Source organism: Diadema antillarum, unplaced genomic scaffold (assembly GCF_040938485.1).
Source record: "Diadema antillarum isolate AM-2024a unplaced genomic scaffold, OU_Dant_1.0 seq00001039_RagTag, whole genome shotgun sequence".
Lineage (NCBI taxonomy): Eukaryota > Metazoa > Echinodermata > Echinoidea > Diadematoida > Diadematidae > Diadema > Diadema antillarum.
Genome location: NW_027271870.1, coordinates 920,115 through 941,068, shown reverse-complemented (window position 1 = coordinate 941,068; position 20,954 = coordinate 920,115). Strand labels below are relative to the sequence as shown.

Genomic DNA, 20,954 nt, shown 5'->3' with positions numbered 1-20,954 from the left:
CCGATCGCAAAACCGGCATCACACGTGACACGCAACACAATGTAAAAAAGACAAGGGGCAAAACGTGTATTTGTTTTGTCTATTTTTTCTATATTCTCGAAGTTGATATGAAAAAGCAACAAACCAAATGTATAAAACAATCATACCTAATATGTCGTGCTGAAATACAAATTTGCAACGTGAATGTCATATAAGCAGAGATATTCACAATCTTCAAAGCGAGAAAATAATTTCTGATAGCAGCACTGTTTTGCCAGGCTGATCAGGACGAAGAGCACAATGTTGACAATATTATACAATGCATACTTTTCTCTCTTGTTTTAAACTGGCCATGTAGGACCATGATAATTATGTCTCACGTCGGATAGTCTTTACGTGTCATGTGTGAGCAGTGTTGCGAAAGATCAACTCTTCATGCAAAAGAAGCAAGACATGCACAAACAGCGAGTCTGAAAGTGTTTCATCCACAAAGCTTCGGCGCATGCCATCATCGTTTTTCACATGACATTTCACGCTAGACGTTATAGCGCCATCATTGTAAGTGACGCGTCGAACTCCGCACATAGCCTGTCTACATCAGCCATCATCACTCTCGTATAATAATTCAAAACTACGAGTTGACAACAGCAACTAATACGATATCGAAGACAGTTGACGTCACGATACAACCAACACAAGAGAAAAAAGTTGTAAAATATCATAATGATTCATATCGTACGGTTTGAATTGCATTCTTATGAGACGGACGTGTCATATCTCCCATATCTGAAAACCTCGTGATAGGAACAATAACCACAAAATATTGTGGTCTATCGAAAACATTAAAGTATACAAGTCTCTAATGTCTTTCAAAAAGAAAAAAACATTCTAAATCGGTTATTTATTTCAACACCATTAACGTTAACAGAAATGGAAAAAAAAAAGAACTTCTCGTGTCTACGAGAGGTTACAATTTCGGTTGTCAACTATTCATACATTCCTATGTATGTGTCGTTGTTGTTGTTGTTGCTGTACTATATATATACAAGAGATAGAGATGGAGATAGAGAAAGAGAGACAGAGAGAGAGAGGATGAGAAACACTGAAACATGAACTAGCCATTTTCATTTTCATCAGCAGATCAAGTATCAAATTTGACGAAAAAAAAAAGATAAACTCTACAACGACAAAGCATGCTTTGCAATACGCTTTCTCCACGTCATCATCACTTATCCGATGGTGATCGAAATTGGTAATGCAATGAATATACACCATTGTACCAGTTTATCATGCCTGTGTACATTTATATCCAGTGCATTTCATATTAATTGTACTTCATGCTAAGTTCCATGTTTCGCTTCAGTGCAAACAATTAAGCACCATGCCTGCTACATAAATTTTGCTTCTATTTCTTTGACTTGTTTGCTTGATACAACGAATTGATATATTCTTCATGCTGCCTCACCATTGTACGTATTACGGAAAATGTGAGACTACCAGACGGCTCCGATAGTATGCCACCAGTATGCCACCATAGTAGATAGTGCACGCATGTCACGTGCCATCTTAGTCTAGTATTGACGTTATGCAACTTTGTATTCATTGTAAAACCACGTTCTTTATAATTTGTGATTGGTCGCAAGTGAGAATAAAAAAATCACAGTCGATATTGCTGTCTATCAATCAAAATTGGTATCCTAATGGCGTGCCTAAATTTCCACACTTTCAAGCTAATTGGTTCCCGAACAAACTCTAGACCTTTAGACTCTCTGGTCAGCCTATTCATTGTCTGTATTCCAATATTAGCACTTTCGTTGTATTGATTTTTTTTTAATGCAATAGTGCAAGCCAAATCAAGGGGGTAAATCTCGTAAGTTCTTGCAAGTTGTACGTTAACTTCGACAAACAGAGATGCAAATTAGTAAGTTGGGGTTTTGTTTGTCCTTGTTATAACTGTCATATACGCCAGATTTGACAAACCAATCAACGCTGATTTATTGCTCTGGCAACAAATTAAGCATAACTTATGAAGAGATGGAAGAATGATAAATATCACGTAAACCAGACGTGCTCTCAGAGGAGACGATGAGACCAATTTAACCGATGAGCAGCTCACATCTAGCTCCACAATTTGCCGGACAAGAAAACAAGAAAAAAAAAGAATGATACGAAATGGTGGGAGTAACTGATCTAATTTACAATATGGCGAGGGCACTGGCACTTGGTCGAATGAAAAATGTGATCCAAATAGCCACAATGTCCGGCAACAAGAAAATAAATCATAGAAGCCATAGATTATCCTCATTCTGTCTTCTTATATTATAAAAAACGATGAATGTTTCCTCCTAAAAGTCCCTGCTATCCACTTGGAGAAATGAAAAAAAAAAAAAAATTCAGACCCCCTTTTCAACCTCAGATTTCAATCTAGGTCACTCTCTGACTAATAAGCAGGAAATTTAATGTTCGCGCCCAATACATGCCCGTCATTTTACCTTATTTCTAATCGCAACATCCCACGGCTACAGATCCGACCATGTCGATATCGATTACATTTTGAAAAAAAAAGGAAGAAGAAAAACATAAGAAATAAGAAATAGAATTAAAATGGAGTTTGCGATCAGTGGGATTCTGTGAAATTGAAACAAATTCACACTCCTCATCAGCGTCTTATCAAATATCCTGCTGATTTTGGAAAGACGAGGTTTAGAGTGTGATCGCATGAAAGGAAGATACGATCTTGATTTTGTCCGATGAATATTCTGCAGCTAGTTGATGTTAAACATCCGATCTGTTCAGATTGGCACTTAATCTTAATTGATTCGATCGAAGTCAGCCAGGAGGTTCCCTATGACAAGTAGAGTCACGTGAAATTGATCAGTACAGTCCTGGACATTCAATCAGCGAGATAGGAAGTTTAATCAATTCAGATTTTGTATGCTGAAAGCAGGGTGTCTAATTCAACCAAGGCAATGAAGTTTCTACCACCTCCCTGGTCAAAGCCTTTCTTCTAGGAGGTCCTAAAACATACCTAAATCAACCTTTCGCCTTTAAAATATAAACGATGAAAATGTAGATACACTGTCTAGAAGAAGTATGTAGACATCTTGAGCCTTTTAAGGAGACAATACTAACTTATTTCATCTCTTTATTCAAACTTCAGAGACGCAGCGGGGCGCGACGAAACAGAGTCGCGGCACAAATCGTGGAAGTTTTCGATCTACCAGTTCCGTCTGCAGTGATGACGGCGACTCGGGCATCGTCAAGGGCTCCCTCTCCGAGCAGTACGTCGACGAGGCAACGAGCATGACGTCGTCCATGTTCGAGACCACGTCGCCCTCGACCCTGGACAGTGCCTCGATCGTTAGTGGTCATTCCGGTGGTTACAGACAAGGCGGCGTACAAGCAAAGCCGGGACCGTACACCTACACTCACTTGTGCGGTCAGGACTTTCCTGCTCGAGACGGCGGAGTCCATCCGCCTACTCATTCAGCTCTAAAATTTGACCGGAAGCACGTCGCTTACAAAGCGGAGATGGGAACTCAGGTTGTGCAGGTCGTTCCGCCCAGGAGAAATGCTGCTCACACGCGGGCCGTGACGACGAACAAAGCCACTGATCCGCCGAGGCTTGAAGTCGGTGTCGGCATGATAAAGTCGAGGAGTGCAGAACGCATATGCCCCGTCATTCTCGAAGACAAGGTCGAAATCGACAACGTGCCCCCGAGGAAGACGCGAAGGGAACCCATTTACGAGACGCTCGACAGCGACACCGAATCTGTACAAAGTGAGGGCGTCGGCACGTTCGACCGCAAGTACGACCATCTTGATCACAGGCAACCCCTGTGGACGTCACAGTTGTGCATCAGCGATCGAGTCGACACGGGATCGCAGACCCAAATCAACCACGTGAACTCTTTGAAGCGTGTCGATTCGCCACAGAAACCCGTCTATCACGTCCTGGAGCCCGATTCCGACATCGGGACCGACGAAGAAGAGAGTCACGACGAACCCGTCCAATTCAAATTTTCAAACAATAACAAGCCGTCCGATTGCGCGAATTTGCTCGACGTCGACAAAGGAGGAGTGCGTTTCATGTCCACGCAGTTCTTGTCAGAGTCGATGTCCAAACTGTCCACTCTGGAGAAAGAGTTCATGAAGCGATCGCGAAAATGTCAGATGCCAGCGTCCAAAGTGAGCACTCTGTGCTAGAACTAGACGTCATGGCACGCAGGGGTGTGCAGATTATGAACCTTTGTCAATCAGAGCCTTGTTCGAAGCAATGATTGTAGCCATAGTGCTTTATTCGGAGGGGGATTTATATTGACCGAGCTCGCATTCGAAGAGGGACATGGACCTTTAGTGGGGTGTGAAAACCCCAGGATGGGTGCCTCACGTTCTAATGATTTGAGGTTTGAGCGTCATCTCTCAACAACTATTTTTCTACAATTTCGTCAGTCAAGATCATCGATATTGACAGACGCCTTATTGACTGAGAAGTGTTTGCACTCACAAACTGACAAGAGTTCGCTTCGTTTGTTTGTTTGTGTGTTTGTACGTTGTTGTTTTGCTTGACATTCATACGTAACTCTGACCACAAGGAGACGTCCAGTCAAGGCTCTCTCCGCGGTATTCAAATACGAATTCGATGAAATCGATCGCAAAACTGCTCGATTACTTGGCCGCGTCTTGTCACATTGAAATATTTGATTTCATTTCCCACCGACATTGCGACTTTATTCTCGTTTATTTTCACAATGTCCACCACACTTTCTGCAATGGCCATGTTTTCTTTGTCCTGTTTTTGTTTCCAAATGTGCCTTCTAATCATAATAAAATTGCGTAACTTCTCAATAACAAATGGCACTGACAAAAATGCGACAGTTTGGTCAGCCAAAGTGACACACGTTCACCACTACGTCTAGAAGTGGTATGAAACACAATGCTCAAAATTTATAGAGTTGTTATCATCTTATCTAATCGATATCAGGGCATTCAGTTGAAAATCAACAAATTTTCAATGGATATCTATCATTTAACACATTACGCTGGTACATAGATGTCAGTCCAACGTAACGTACGTTCGCTCCAAAATTGTTATTTTGACAAAAATTGTAATATATTATGTGTTTGAAGCAAATCTCGGGCAAAGTTGTCTCTCATTACAGTGTTCTAAAGAAATCAGTGAATATATGTGTCAGTGTCTTCGTCCTTTCAATTTGTGATAAGAAAGGTTACCAAATCAATCTATTAGTTACTGATAATATGAGATAATTAGAACACATATATGCAAATGTAGGAATGGTCCAAACATGGTATTGGTCATCGAATTCTATTTTCAATACCTAGTAAGAGGGTGATTCGTAATGTCAGTAACATCCTGAAATAGGGAATTAGGAGCGGTAGGATGTCCTCGCACAATGCTTGCACAACAATGGGGAGTCAAATCTCATGATGGCGAAATATTTTATACGCAAAGAAAAAAAAAGGTAATAAAGAGACGGAATACCTATTTGTATTTGTGCATTTGAATGTGTGTGTGTGTGTTTGTGTGTGTATGTATGTGTGTGTGAGTCCGCATGTGTGTCTGTATGTTTATATCAAGTATTCAGGAGTACATCGTGACCCATCTTTATGGCAAAGTTATGCAAATCGATGACATACAGCCACGTATTCTCGCGTGCATATTTAAGAACAAATTACGTACTATATTACAGGCTAGAGAGCAAAAACAAAAAGCAAAAAGTGTCTTTTTAAATTGTATCAATTTTGGTCTTTCATAGTAATATCAGTTTATGGAACACGCACATATACGTGCCTCCCTGATGTGATACGAAAATGATGCGAAACAAGAATAAATATGTTAATTTATCATCATGAACAAACATAGAAGACGCGCAATTGATCAATCTTTCGATTCATTTGTATGTTTGTCATAATTTACAAAGCAGCACTTTTATATCCACATCAAGCCGTACGCATGAATGGAATAAGAACGTCAGTAGTTTCATAAATGTCAAATGACGCGTATAACAATTGTTCCAATCATCGCATATCGTGAATCACGTGATCTGCGTCAATACCGTTACGATCATTGGCGTCATCATACCGTGATAAATGTATGAAATACCATGCAAAATGGCTTCAGTGAAAATCGGAAATAAATATATTCCATAAACTGCTGTCTCTTCGGAGTTGCGTGCATTAGATTTACTCATTTGTCTTATCGTCGAGTGAGAGAAATTGTTCCTGTTTAATTAAGATACTCACTTTGCTGCACGGTTTTGTTTTGCTTTGCTTTCGGTTTGTTTTGGTGTTTGTTTGTTTTTGTTGTTGTTATTGGTGGTGGTGGCGCTGGTGTTTTTGTTTTTTGTTTTTTGTTTTGTTTTGTCTGTTCTGATGGAGTGAAGAAATCTTCAAATCTCAGTCTCCATTGTCCTATGCTTGATTTTCACAGTGTGCGTGCATGGTATTATACGGTGATCTCAGGTGCACTTTTGTTCCTATAAAAAACATGTGAAAGAGAAATGCTAAATCACGTCTTTCTGAAGAAAGTATTGGAATGTTTCTCAAATCTAATTCATACCAAAAAAAAAAAAAATTAGCGAAGTGGACCAGTGCATGACATGATGAATTGTGATCATTGAATTAAACAGCAGTGAGAGCCATACTGTGGATAGACGTGAGAGTCCTGATAAAGGTACTGTTGTCAGTAATAACGATTAACTGGTGATGGTAACCATGGTGATGATACAGATAATGATGAGGAAAAGGAGGAGGAAGATGATCGATGTAGAGACTATGACGATGATAGCAACAATGAATGATTGATATGATGAAACCGATAATGACTACGGTGATATGAACAATGGTGGTGCATAAGGTAATAATTATGACGTTGGCAATAATGACATAGTAGTGATGATGATGATGATGATGATGTTATTCAGGACTCGGTTTTTTTATTTTGTGATGGTAATCTCATCGATGCTGATGTCAACAATGATACCAATGTGCTGATTAAAGGGATCGTGGTTATAGTATTGGTCGAGATGAGGATTTAACTTTCAACCTTTTGTACCAAGAAACCACCAATTAAATAATACAGAGCAATTTCAAAGTTTATGTGATGAAATTCGGGTTTCAAATGGCTGAGATATCCAAACAATATAAAACAAAGCGATCCTAATAAAAGGTGAGTCCCATCTTTTATTACGATCCCTATGTTTTGGATATCTCAGCCATTTTAAAACCAATCATCATGAAATAAACTTTGATCTCTAAGTCTGAGAGTAACATGCTCTTTCTTATTTGATAAGAAAAAAAATGGAAACATGAAGCAATTTGCTCTCAGCCAATCAGATGCAAGGATTTCAGTAGCTTGTAACAGTTTGTCACAAAAATATCCGACCAAACTGCTTCATGAAATGCCCCCCTGAAGCTCCATCTCAACCAGAACTATATCATCCTTTTAAGATGATGAGAGAGTTTTTTTTTTTTCAATAAAAGTAATGAAGCTGATAACTGGAGATATTGAAAATAAAGTGACTTTGACGACTGCACCACAATGTCATTTATGAAGGAGAAAATTACGAATATCTTGACAGGAATAAAAGTGATGAAAACATACGCACGATTTTAAACAATGACGACAATCAGTGATTATTTTGAAAGGCAGTCTAAAGGACCGACAAACATATGGCAGTATGGGTCATGAATGAATTTTGGTGTGATATCTTACCTTTCACATCGTAAACACTCCGTATTCTTAATGCCGAATCTGGCCAGTAAGAATAGAAAAGAGTCAATTAATTCGACCTCATTTTCAAAGGATTTCAAAATGATGCCAAAACCCAGCATTTCTCCCACATGTATTGGATGAGCCACATTGTCAGCAACAAAAAAATAATAATTATACAAATTAATGGACGCTACTTCTCAACATTCATGGATATAAAACTGATCATATAACATCGATATGACACTGGCAATACAAATGATTTGTATTCCCTTCGCACTGCCATCTTTGAACTATTTTCAAAAGAATATTATAAATTTTATACTTTTGCTATTTTGACCAGGCTCCAGCTTTTATGATGCAATTTTTCTGACAAAAACAATTTGATAGGCAGCAATTTCATGACATAACTACATAAAACAAGGGAAACAAATTCAACAAACATTGATAACTTGCTTCTCCCTCGTGAAATTCCATTCACAAATCTTAAGCAAAGTGTAATGTTGCATGGCGCCATGCATACGGGAGACGAATATGTTTCATCATAATCATCACCACACCATAAATATCCATCACAATGATAAATGACACAAAGATGCATTGGCAGTTTTTCATATCATAATTGATAAACTTTATTACCTATTTGATCAAATCGTCTTGACATATTGTATGTGATTCCGGGAAATGCAAAATGATGTCGGTTTGCAATGATTGACGCGGGAGGTTCTGTTTTTCCGTATGTTGTGGCGCGGTGGCCTGTTTAAAATTCTTCGATTATATTTCCATGCATAATGCTTTTCGTCAGTATAATCCCCACTGATATATTTCATTCATTCTTTGTTATATATTTATCTGTCTCCCTTTCAGCAAGAAAGTTCGATCTACTGCTTGATGAGTTGGTGAATTATGAGTGGCAAGACCAAAACAAGCCATTGAATGCTCCGAAGGGGGGGGGGGGGGGGGGGGGGGGGGGGGGGGGGGGGGGGGGGCTTGAATGGAGACAGAAAATGAACCTCAGCAGGTGGAAAACAAATAAAGCTATAATGCGAAAGGGGATTATACCGCTAGGGATAAGACGTTAGTATAGTCCAGGACGATGCTAATCCAAAACGCCCACTCATCGTATCCTCTTGTCTGCGAGCTGCTCCTCTTTTCTTAGTTTGCATGTGTTACTAGGATTCTAACAATCGCACGGAGTTTTGGAAGGCGTACCCCATGTAGAGGTATCGAGTGTTTCGCCCCTTCAGCGTCGCCTTGGACCCCGTGGTCCGCCCCTTCACCGTCTGGTTGGTGGTGATGTTGTACGAGTTTGGAGCGGGATGGTCGTTACCTGAGGAGAGTGGAATTCGGGAAGAATTCAGTTTACAAGTACATTATACAAGTAGTAGAAGAGAGCGAGAGTTTTAATTTTTAAAAAGAGATTAGCTAAGGCGAGCCTGACGCAAAAGGGTGTTGAAAAAACACAAGGCTGCCGATAAGATTAGATACATAATGATTCTGCATTACCTGGAAATTAACTTTAATAGACTATGTGCAAGACAACTATATAATTAGGAAAAAAAAATTATAAGAATTGTTCGATCATTGTGATTATAGAATAAAGTCAAGAATGGCCCGAGACAAAGCATGCATCATATCTTATGATACTGAAATGATTATAGTACATGTAGATACATAAAGTAGACTCCCTAGGCAAGAATGCATGGAATGGGCATACATTCCACGACCGTGCACTCTTAATGAATATACTGAATTTCGTCCACTGCCCATTAACTAGGACTAAAAACTAGAAAACATTAACCTGGATATATCTCCTTGACCATCCAAATAACCAACAAGATAATGAGTTTATATTTTCTTCCGCTATACACCTTTGATACAACGAAACTTCTGGCAGCATACACAAGATACAGAAGAAGAATCTGATTAAAGATCCTTCCGCTATGATACTATTAGCCGCACATTTTTAGTGTGGTGGGGTAATGTGACTCACTTATTGAAATACCAAGACTTCAGAAGACAGCCCCCCCCCCCCCAAAAAACAAAAACAAAAACAAAAACAAACAAACAAAAAACAAAACAAACAAAACAAAACTAAACACCAACCAACTAATTAACCAACAAGCAACATAACCTCATCCATAAACAGTTACCGAAGTGCACAAGTAAACTGAGAATCTGAGAACTGAGAACTGAAGAATCCAGAAACCATAGAGCTGATAGGTCCGTGATATGACAGAACAACAGGTTGCAACAGACAAAAGTGGCGGGATAATCATGCTATAATAGACACATGGAAAGTGTGTCAATCCCTTTGACCTTCGCTTGGCATGTGCTTATGTTAGCAAGCTCTTCGATAGTGTCCCAGGCCTGTAGTAGTTGTTTGTTTGTCATTGTTTTGTTGTCACGCAAAGGGGGGGGGGGATCTAAATTGGAAACCCGAGAGAATATCTAGAAGCCACAGAAAGTCAGGTAATAGGCTACTGTACCCGAATCATCTCTGCATGATAATACGAGCAATGTCCTGCACTCCGCATAGAAATAAGGGCCCTTATCATTCTGTTGGAGAAAAGGCTTTTACTTTACATATAGCAAGGCAATTCAACATGATTTTTTTTTTAACGCCTACCCAGGAAGCCAGATAAGGGGAAGCGTGATGAAAACATCACAGCCCAGACGAAGATCTATAGACAGTAGATGCTGTACACCATCGGTAAGTATGAAGCTCAACAAAGACAATTTCAAGGCATAACTGGCAGTTTGGACGGAGACTTATTCACTGGGACAATGAATGTTGGGGAGAAACATATTGCAGTCAGAGCCAGGTGATTAAAAGGGGGAGGAAACGAGGTCGGAGGGTAGGCAAGCGGTAGGGTGAGTGAAAGGAAATGAGTTACTAAGTATCCAATGAAATTTGGCGGACTGTAACGCTGTCCTTTCCTCGGTGACGTCCGTTTGATAGCGTCTTAATCCTCAAAATGTCTATTGCCCCTGTTTCCAAAGAGTTCGTTGAAATTGCTTTTAAGCCCAGATTTGCTTCTTTAAGCATTGCCGTTTTGCCACATGGGTATGACTCAGGAATTTCTTCTGTCTTTACTCTCTAAAAAAATAGAGTGAAAATATTCACTCTTGAAAGAGTGAATACAAAAAAGAGTGAATTTGGAGTGATATTGGAGTGAATTTTGAGTGAAAATGTTCATTTTCATTCATTTTGGAGTGACATCAGGGATCACCCGAAGATTTGGAAGTGATCCTGAGGTCACTCTAAAACGAGTGAAAACGAACATTTTCACTCAAAATTCACTCCAATTTCATTCTAATTTCACTCTTTTTTGTATTCACTCCTTCAAGAGTGAATATTTTCACTCGATTTTTTTTTTTTTCAGAGAGTAACAAAACGTCGTGTTTTTTTTCTATCTCTCTTTTTTTTTTTTTTTTTTTTTTTTTGGGGGGGGGGGGGTGTTTCCTTCATCCTGAACAACGTTAAGCAAGTATACGCAATTTGATAAATAAACAAGTATGACAAACGGATTAGGCTGAACTTGGATTAAAATTTGGCATTAAAATTCTCATGTCTTATGTCGAAAAAGCCTCGACATCCGTCGTGAGACCGATATATTTCCTTTGCTCAATTTTGGTTAATTTCTCTTCAAGATTAACGTTTTCTCTCTTTCTCTATCGTATATCATTGATCGTTGCACAGTAATGCTCATCCCTTCTCCAGGTAAAATACATGGGGACAGTTTTTTTTTTGTAGCAAACTTTGATAAAAAGAGGCGGAAGAAGAAGACATAAACAAAGATACATAAACATCCTAACACAAACACATCGCAGAAGCAAGTGCTTCCATTAAGTCACTGCTAGAGAAACGTGTCATTTTTTTTATTAACAAATATACTAAAAGAAAGCTTGTCCCTCTCTTATCTATGCCTGTTATACATAACTTCGAACTTTCCCTCATTCATTTTATATATGATATTTAAAAATAACTTTCCTTCATAATATATGTTTGCGTATGCATGTGTGCGTATGCATGTGTGATATTAGGGTAATATATTAGATAAATGATCGCAATAAAAGAATAGTTAAAAATGAGAGAGAGAGAGAGAGAGAGAGAGAGAGAGAGAGAGAACGAAAACATCACGTTAATCGAGTCACTCGATCGTTCAGTAACTTAAGCGTCAACTCACCAGAGCCATGAATGAGCTTACTTTAATTGGAAGTAAATTACCGGAATATTCCAAAAGAGGTCTTCCACAAGCCAAGAGTGGTCTTTGTTATTCTAAACTCGTTTATAATTGTCCCTCGACGAATTAGATAAACCGCAGCTATACTTCCTACTCCTTGTGTAGGTGTGTGTAATACGACATTCAATGGTCAATTTTGCGCTACATCCTTGTAGTACTAGAAGATAATTGTTCGATTTAAATTTCCTATCAGGGAGAAAAGAATGTACATTATCTAATTCTGGTCTTCAGTAAAAGTAGAGCAAGTTTGTTACGTTTGATATGACAACTTGTAATTCCCTTCAAAAAGAAGAAGAAGAAGACAGTTTCGAGGTTTATCATGGTCCTGTTACATAGCTACGTGATTTCACACGATTGGTGAAGCTCAGTGAATGATTGTCTTGCCAGCACCAAGCAGTAAACATCGTTTTCAGTGTGTAGTGCGCACTTTGCATAAATAACGAGGACTTATTCAACATTTTAAAATGGTTCCTATATATTCAGCTCATAACCAGGGACCAGCCCGTTTGACGGGGTGATGTTGGCTCTGATTCGTGATACAAAGCAAGAAGTATTGAAAGAGAGAGAGAGAGGGGGGGGGGGATAGAGAAAAAAAAGGAGTAGATAAAGATAGAAAAAGAGAGGGAGGAAGAGAGTCACCAACAATAAGCTGCTAATTCATCTACATGTTTCTCGACAATATGTGTACAGGTCAAGAAGATATAGGTCAATATCGAATCACTCCAGTCTTTGTCTCTTCTTTGTATGTATAGCAATATGTACTCATGACTACGAGCCGCTGATGAATTGGGTCAATTAACACACAGATTGCTACCCCGTCTCCTCACATTAGGCCGGTATAGGGAGCCAATCGTCCTTGCCATTCATAAATTCAGCGCTCCATTATTCTTTGGATTTGGTCCACTCGCAGTGTCCACTGCCCTGAGCTTGCAATTATTCGTCGCTCTTGCGAAGACAAACGAAAGTTATTTACAGGGACGAGTCTGTACACATAAAGGGCTTCGTTGTCACAAAGAATTCTCTCCGGCTCCATAGTACTTTAGAGCACTCGCATAGTTTGCTCAAGAATGAATACATGGGTGAAAATCCAGTTGGCATGCGTGCTATTGACCCGTTCAATAACGAGAGAGGAAGCACATTACGGAGGGAATACCGAAGAGAGTAGACGGTGTGCGAACATTTCCCCAGGTAACAACTCGTCATGACATCTGAACGACATCTCTCTTGCGACAAAACAAGCAGAACATGCCTGATGAAAGGCGTGCACCCGCTGAGATGATTTTTCATAAATGTGCACACAAACCGTTGGAGCTGAACTATCGGTGGTGACTGCGAGAAATGCGGCGGGTGCGTCGCCGCGTGGATAAGGATGCTGGCCAAAATCAAGCGACTATTCCTTTCCAGGCGATCCATGTACGCTCTGGCTACATTGGCGACGTTTGGGACTCTTTACTTCTTTTCAGAACTCAGTGTCGTGAAGAACGTCCGGTTCGACCGACAGAACGGGAACCGAGACGAAAGGCATCTCGTCGACAAGGTGGTAAATAAGGCAGATGCACGGGTACGCGGTGTCGAGAAGGGAGCTACGGTTCTTGCCAATCGCACGCACGAGAAGGTAGACGGTGAAGACAGTAATGGCTGGCAGGGACGCAACGGAAGTGAACATAAAGTGGAGAAGAAGACGGGTACTGGTGTTTCAAAGTTCACTTCGGACAATTTCACTGCAGCCAACAACTGGAAAGACTCAGTGACAAACATCGGGTACGACGCTACTGAACACAGGACTATCACGAAAACTACGCAGAGATCTAATGTTGTCAATGGGGGGAAAACTTATGAACAAGGAAAGAAATCGCATATACATGTAGCACCTCCCCCGGTATTCATCATCATTTTGTCCCAATGGCGTTTTGGAGCTGGGATCCTCAGCGAGATCTTTAACCAGAACCCGCGGATCTTCTTCCTCTTTGAGCCGCTGTGGGTGGTGGAAAGGATGGTGAATTTGTGGCGCATCCCCGGGCCCTGTTCTCGTGAAACCCACTACTACTCGACGAAGCTCCTGCGGGATTTCGCGCAGTGCAACTTCAGCGACACCTTCATGGACCCGGTGACCATCTTCAACGAATGGGGCGGGAGATCTCGAAATCGTGTTCTGTGTGAAAGGACCGAGTCGTTCGGGTGCATGATTCCAAGCGACACGTGGTTCCACGAAACGTGCTCGGAGTATGAAGGGCGACTTGCGGCCAAGTTGATCCGGGCAAACCTGGAAATGATCCGACCACTGATCACTGAGGACAGAGTCAACGTGAAGGTGATCCATCTGGTGCGCGATCCCAGGGCAGCAATCTCATCCAGGATCAACTACCTGTACCTGGTCAACAAGGTGCAGCAGGCGCACATCAATTTTTCCAAAGAAGGGCGACTTGTGCCGCTCAACTTGCTCTCAACTGAGCCCAAGAATCGCGACTCTGTAGTGAATCTTTGCCGGTGGCTGCGGGAAAATGTCATGTTACCGCGCGCGATGCCCGACTGGCTCAAGGGCCACTACCATCTCCTTCGGTTTGAGGATTTTGCGGACAACCCTCTTGGAGTGACGAAAGACCTCTACAAGTTTGTAGGATTGAGTCTCCTCGAGCGGACCAAACAGTGGGTTACTAACAATACGCTGGGTAGCAGCACTGGCGATAGCAAAGCGCAAGGTGCTTCTAGCACGAGGACCTTGAAATCGGTTGCTAGGCGTTGGCTGAAAGATCTCAGCGAGACCGAGATCCGCCAAGTGGAAAGCAAATGCATGGATGTGATAAAAATACTCGGTTACAAATCGCATAAGGAAATGATGAGAGCTTAATCCCGTAAAGCAGCTGATGTATTCATCAACTATATGGATGTGTATCACACTTAAATAGATGATCTTACCACACATTCAAGACATTAGTGGCGAAGTGCAAACTGAGAATAGAGTGTTTGCGTGAATGCACTGACCATTACCAAATAATATGAAATATGAATGCAAGAACATGACAACCGTAACTTCTCGGTATATATCATTTTGGTTCCTTTTTTTTAAAGTAATTTTTGAAAGTGGCCATCGAGGTAATCAAGCTCAGCTCGACCTCACTTAACTTTTGCGCTCTCATGCTGACAAATAAAAATCAATTCCTTTCTCCATACGACATTTTGTTATAACTAGTTCTTTGACCATTAACGAATGCCATGTTTTGTATCATGAACAAATCTGTGCGTTATACTGAATACAGGTTAAGTGCAGTGTATGCGATTGAGATGAGTTTGTTGAGTTCTGCATGCCTTTTCACCGAGTAGTGATATTGGTTGTAATTACATATCATAATCACAATGATTATGAACTACATGAAGCGATGGTTTCATCTGCTTACAATCATTTCGCCGAAGTTTGAACAAAACATCAAAAGGATCATACTTTGGTCGATTGTTTTCGCATACGACAACTCTTTCCCTCTTGGAGTCATTAATAGTAGGCTGCATTAAAACCATCAGACACACGCACATACACACATACATACACTCGCACACAACGCACACGCACACACACACACACACACACACACACAAACATGAATGACGCGAAGAATACACGATTTTCGATTAGATTTCATGTAAAAAGCAAAAGGGGATTTGAGTAAAGATTTGTGTATCTGTTAATAAGAGACAAGCAAGGCCATTATGTCATCAACTTATATGATTTGCATAATGTGTTTACGCTACTTAATGTATTATTGCAACGCGGAAACATATGGAACTCTTAAATTCCATTACTTTCTTTAGGTTTTGTTTGGCCTAGTAGTGGTAGTAGGAGTTGTACCTAATATAACATTGATAATGATAGTAATAATGATAGAAATACTGACAAATCATAGCATTTATAATAATAGCAATAGTAATGATCACGACAATGGCAACAATAATTCTGGGATACATTTACGACGGACATGAAACTTACTCTTCTTCACTTTTGGTCTAGACGTCATGCTATATTTTGGCCCTTCGTTTGTGTCGGTCTTTGGCGTGTAAGCGGTGGGAGCCGGATTATCAATGCGTTCTAGAAAATAACAAATCAAGCAGAAGTAGTTCATTTCCTGACGTACAAATATTACATCGATAAAAGCATTTGATTCTGCTTCATTCTTGGTTTGATTACATGACAGTTATCAAAATATTCTTCGTGAAATATCATGATTTGATTTGAAAGGAAAGAGAAGAAAAAAATAGAACATACATACATGCATTCTCGCGCGGGTCAACATATTGTCATCTGGAAGGACAAAGTTAGCAAAGTGTAATATGCACGATACAATCACTAAAGATAATACGTTGCCCCGATAACCATTTATTTCAGGTCATGGTGCCCTCTTGGACTACTGAGTTGAAAATTAAGTCGCGTCGCCTGCAATCGTCAGCCTTTGAACGTAACCAAAGCGCAATAAGCATTCGTAAGCAATAAAAGCAAGGCCTGAATGTGTTTCAAAGACTAGTAAAAAACAAACAGACAAACAAACAGACAAACAAACAAATAAACAGAATAAAACAAACCAAGACAAAAATCTGGAAGGGCGAAGCGAGAGAGAAGGGGGTATAAGAGAGGTGGTCAGAAGGGGAAGAGGGGGAGAAGGAGAGCGAGGGAAAATTATCTATTTGGAAGGTTTTCAGCCCATCAATACCAATGCGACCAAGGGTCCAGGGATGTTCTGGCGCGTTGCACAAATAAAATACGACAGCTTACTAGCGCCCCAGGACTACAGACTAACCTTTTGTCAAGACAATACATGTGTATGTTCGGCTCGCGCAAATGTCGAGAAAACTAGTTTACTCATCTTTTGAGGGGAAAGAACCTAGGAATTCGAATGAGACCACGAGACCGGTTAAAAGAGCTGATTAGCAAGCCTCAATGTAGAGCAGTCTGTTTTGTATGTGACTGTTACTACCTTTTGTGCGAGTATTCGTGAAGCATTTACCAGGCAATCGTATTGATCAGGCGAGATGACATGTTTATGTATGGGACGTGCTTCTAATTGTTCCAAAAGAATAACGTTCGTGGATAGGCAAATGCACAAAATCCCATGAACTATTTCTCGGGTATTCAGTACGGGGGAAAAGTTCAATAGGTAATTCGCATCGAATATCTGAATCTTTACATTTAGACATATACAGGGTGATCTGCTCCTTTGTTTTATCAGTTTCTCCTTTCCCCCCTACTTCATAAAGCCACTTGCTTTTCTATTTCCGGTATGTTTGTTTGTTTTGTCTGTTTGTTTGCTTGTTTGTTTTTAAGTCGGAGTTGCTAATAATGGTGATGACGATGATTACTCTTTATAAGGATACTCATTATCTTCCAACCCGCAAGGTTCCATAGGAATTTGTTGCTCCAACGAAAGGACAAGAAGAGTTGCGACGAGACGCAACGCGACGCGACCGATCGAGGTTCTCATTCTCCCCAACCCTATGACGCTATGATCATTGGCTAGCATGAAGACATTGTCTTTTCATTTAAAAAAGAAAGAAAGAAAGAGGAAAACCAGCAAATTGAACTTTGTATCTACTAAGGCTTGACTGACCAACGTGATGTACCGAAGTGATAGCTTTGTCATGATGCTCTACACACATGATACAAAATTCCAGAGGATACGGAGAAAGTTCCAGTTACAATGTCTGACAGAAATGCAGTTCTAACGACGATCAGATTCTCGACAGTTTGTCGTTTTTTGTTTGTTTGTTTGCTTGCTTGCTTGCTTGCTTTATAGTGTGTTTGCGTGTGTTTGTGTGTGTGTTTTCTGTTTGTTTGCATGTAAGTCTGTGTTTGTTGGTGTGTATTCAAATAAAAAAAAAACCAAAAATTCTGAGAGACAAAATATATTATAAGTTGACAAGATATACCAGGGGGTGTTTCATAAAGCTGTTCGTAAAGTTACGAACGACTTACGAGCGACTGGTGATCGGTTCTTGTGCTAAATTATGGAAATTCTGATAAGTACAGCACATCAGAACTGATCACCAGTCGCTCGTAAGTTGCTCGTAACTTTATGAACAGCTTTATGAAACAGGACCCAGCACCTGTAATCAAAGATATGACCAGATAATACTTTTTTTTTTCAGTGTAGCGACATGTAAGACGGACGGACTCTTTCTGATATTAAATAATCAACAAGATTTCAATTCCTTTACAGCGCCTTCATCTTTCATGAGTACGGGATTGAAGTATTTGCATGGAAACAGACATGGGGAGTGGAAATTGCAGATAAACGTTTCATTCGATAAAAATTTGCGGTAGATATGATAAACGAATTGATGAATAATAGTGATTAAGAAAAAAAAACCGCATGCATCTCAGGTACAACCGTACTGTCACTGACAGCGACACAAAATTCACTGATAATCTATTTCCTCACGTGAATTTCTGCTGGGACTTTAGTTGGTCATTTAACTTGACGGATCTTGTTGGGGCTTGGTGACGAAACACACTTTATCAATCATTATAATCTTTTCATGTTGAATTATTTCAATTGGTGATTGCAAGGTTAAGGCCGAAACAGATTTTTCTTCTTCCGTTCTTCTTCTTTATCGATTTCTCCTTGTCATTAAATATATGTCATAGATGGCTGTGCTCAAATCTTTGAGGAGGATCAACTACCGTTACTCACATTAGAGCGACCCATTTTTACAAATTTTTATTCAAGACTAGAGCTCATAGGAGAATAACGTAGACACATAACTGTCGTATCATAAGACAGCACCGTAAATGTTAAGGGAACTTTTGTGGTATATCGACCCAACCACTTTCATGACTGTTTACTGTAATTAGTTAGCGGTCACTATACTGCGGCATATGCACACGAGACATTTAACTTATCAAGCCATTGTATCGAGGAAACTAGCGAGACAAAAAGAAAAGAGATAAAAGTATATAATGTATTTCGGGGATATCTTTCATCGCCGTTGTAATATAGTTGGTCTTCTCTGTGTTTAAATTCTCGAGAAACCTAAAAATAATTTCAAATCAGTCGTCTGTACAGTAAGAGATGACTGGGGCTGCAACGGAACTGATGACGAACATCAGCGTCTACTTCATGTATTTCACGCCGGAAAGACGGGAGGGAAGTTTAGGGAGCACGCAAGCTCTTCAAACCGCTGGGCATCCCTTGTGGTCCATCTCGTCTGCTCAATGTTACACTGCACAAGACATCTGTAGTAGTGGCTTGACAAAAAGAGCTCTTCTCAGGAATTGAATGACCCGTGTTACCTCATACGAACACGCAACACCACGTGTTGTGACTCTCTGGTCTGTATTATTTCTACAACTCGTTGTACTGACGTGTATTATGTTGCAATCCCGCCTGTTCTACCATCCGCCACGACTGGCCATAACTGGTTGATCTTGGAATTTGTGTAGACTATGTTTATGACAATCTACGCTACGATTGAAATCGTGGTTTGAATCATGGAGTAATCATGTTGATGATATTAGAACTTGAGACCAGTCGTGGCGATTGCAATGATCTTATCGTACAATGTATCAGATCTCGAGTTCCGTCGTGGCAATTGCGATAATCGTAAAAAAGTTTTGGACGGTTCATTAATTGTCGACAATTGCCACGACTGACGTCAAGATCAGATATGATTACCACGATTATTCCACGATTCAGGCCATGATTTCAATCGTGGCGCAAATTATGATAGACATAAAAAAAATCCACGATTAGCTACACGTAGTAATGGTCAATCATGGCGTGCGTTATAGAGCATTGCACGACAGTGGGGACCCAGCATAAAGCAAGCAGTCCGGTCGTTTTGTCTTTGTTGTTTCGTTTCTGTTTATTTGTTGTGTGTTTGTTTGTTGTTGTGGTTTTTTTTTTTTTTGGTGTGTGTACAATGTCGTAACTGAAACAAAAAAAAAAGTTTAGGAATCTCTTCCTAAGTTGTTATATTGCATTTGCTCATTGCTGCGAAAAATATATCAGATCATACATACATGAATGAAAAAAACACGTTCCAATCCACACGAACAACAGACGAAAATGAAATACAAGGTTAGATGTATAGTTAATTGCTCGTTCGATTCCCACTACACATGCTACTCGCAATGCAACAGCTAAAAGTTGTTGCACACATAAGTTCATTCACTCTCATCAGGCGCGAAGTATTAAGTACAAGATCTTGACAGCACGTAAAACCTACATCAATCCATCTGTTCGCGTGAGGATCCATAGGGATATAGATCGTTCCCAAGCTTTAACGCGTAGAGATGGGTTTGGCAGTGATATCTCAGCTCTTGATCGACCGCAGTCATCTTTTTCATGTTTTCATGGTCTCAGAGGGCTGAATGACGCCTGCCTGGTGCTTATATACTTTTCAAGGTGCTTTTAAAGATATGATTAAATAATCGGAATTTTGGAGGTGCAGTGGGATGGAGGAAGGGGATAAGGTCGTGCAAATGTGTATCTTTATAAATGTGATTTTAATTCTACACAACTGTTTGTTTTGATACTTTTTCTTTACAGGAGAAACTATGAGCTAATCATGAAATATGAAAAGTACACTGCATAAATTTTGAATAAGAACCAGACACTTTTCGGGGCAGTAGTGAGCAAACTGTTGTTGGTATAAACAATTCCATTATCATGATTTAGGTCACATCGTTATCTGCCAGTGTCTCTGAAACAAGCTGAAAATCACTGTTTTTAATAGTTATCGCAGTGCACGATGTATGCAAAGTCATCGGACTTGTACCTGGTATTTTAGAATTGTTTTAACTGACCCGAATTCTTCGCACGGATTAGATGTACAATTGAGCAACTTGATTGTCTATTCTTTGTTTATTCATTCACTAATGTTAAAAAAAAAACAACAACAACAACAGAAAAAGAGGTGCAATTGTGGTTTCGTCAAATGACCGCCTAGCAAAAGTTATTTTAATTGTATGTCGCATTATATTGTTTTCGTCATCGTTTCGTCAAAATATCTTC

At 40.0% G+C, this 20,954-nt stretch overlaps 2 protein-coding genes across 2 annotated transcripts in view; one reads left to right on the top strand and one right to left on the bottom strand.

Annotated features, from left to right (window-relative positions):
• Nucleotides 1-3,218, top strand: part of LOC139742962 (uncharacterized) — a 29,550-nt gene extending 26,332 nt beyond the window's left edge. The window contains exon 5 of the mRNA XM_071653470.1: nt 3,140-3,218. Coding sequence (XP_071509571.1) covers nt 3,140-3,218 — 79 coding nt within the window. The remainder of the gene's footprint in view (nt 1-3,139) is intronic.
• A 5,665-nt stretch (nt 3,219-8,883) lies between these two features.
• The window catches only part of LOC139742952 (uncharacterized), a 28,303-nt gene continuing 16,232 nt past the window's right edge, over nt 8,884-20,954 (bottom strand). Inside the window, exons 12-13 of the mRNA XM_071653460.1 lie at nt 15,938-16,036; nt 8,884-9,041 (exon numbers count right to left, since the gene is read on the bottom strand). Of these exons, the coding sequence (XP_071509561.1) occupies nt 8,884-9,041; nt 15,938-16,036 (257 nt within the window). The remainder of the gene's footprint in view (nt 9,042-15,937; nt 16,037-20,954) is intronic.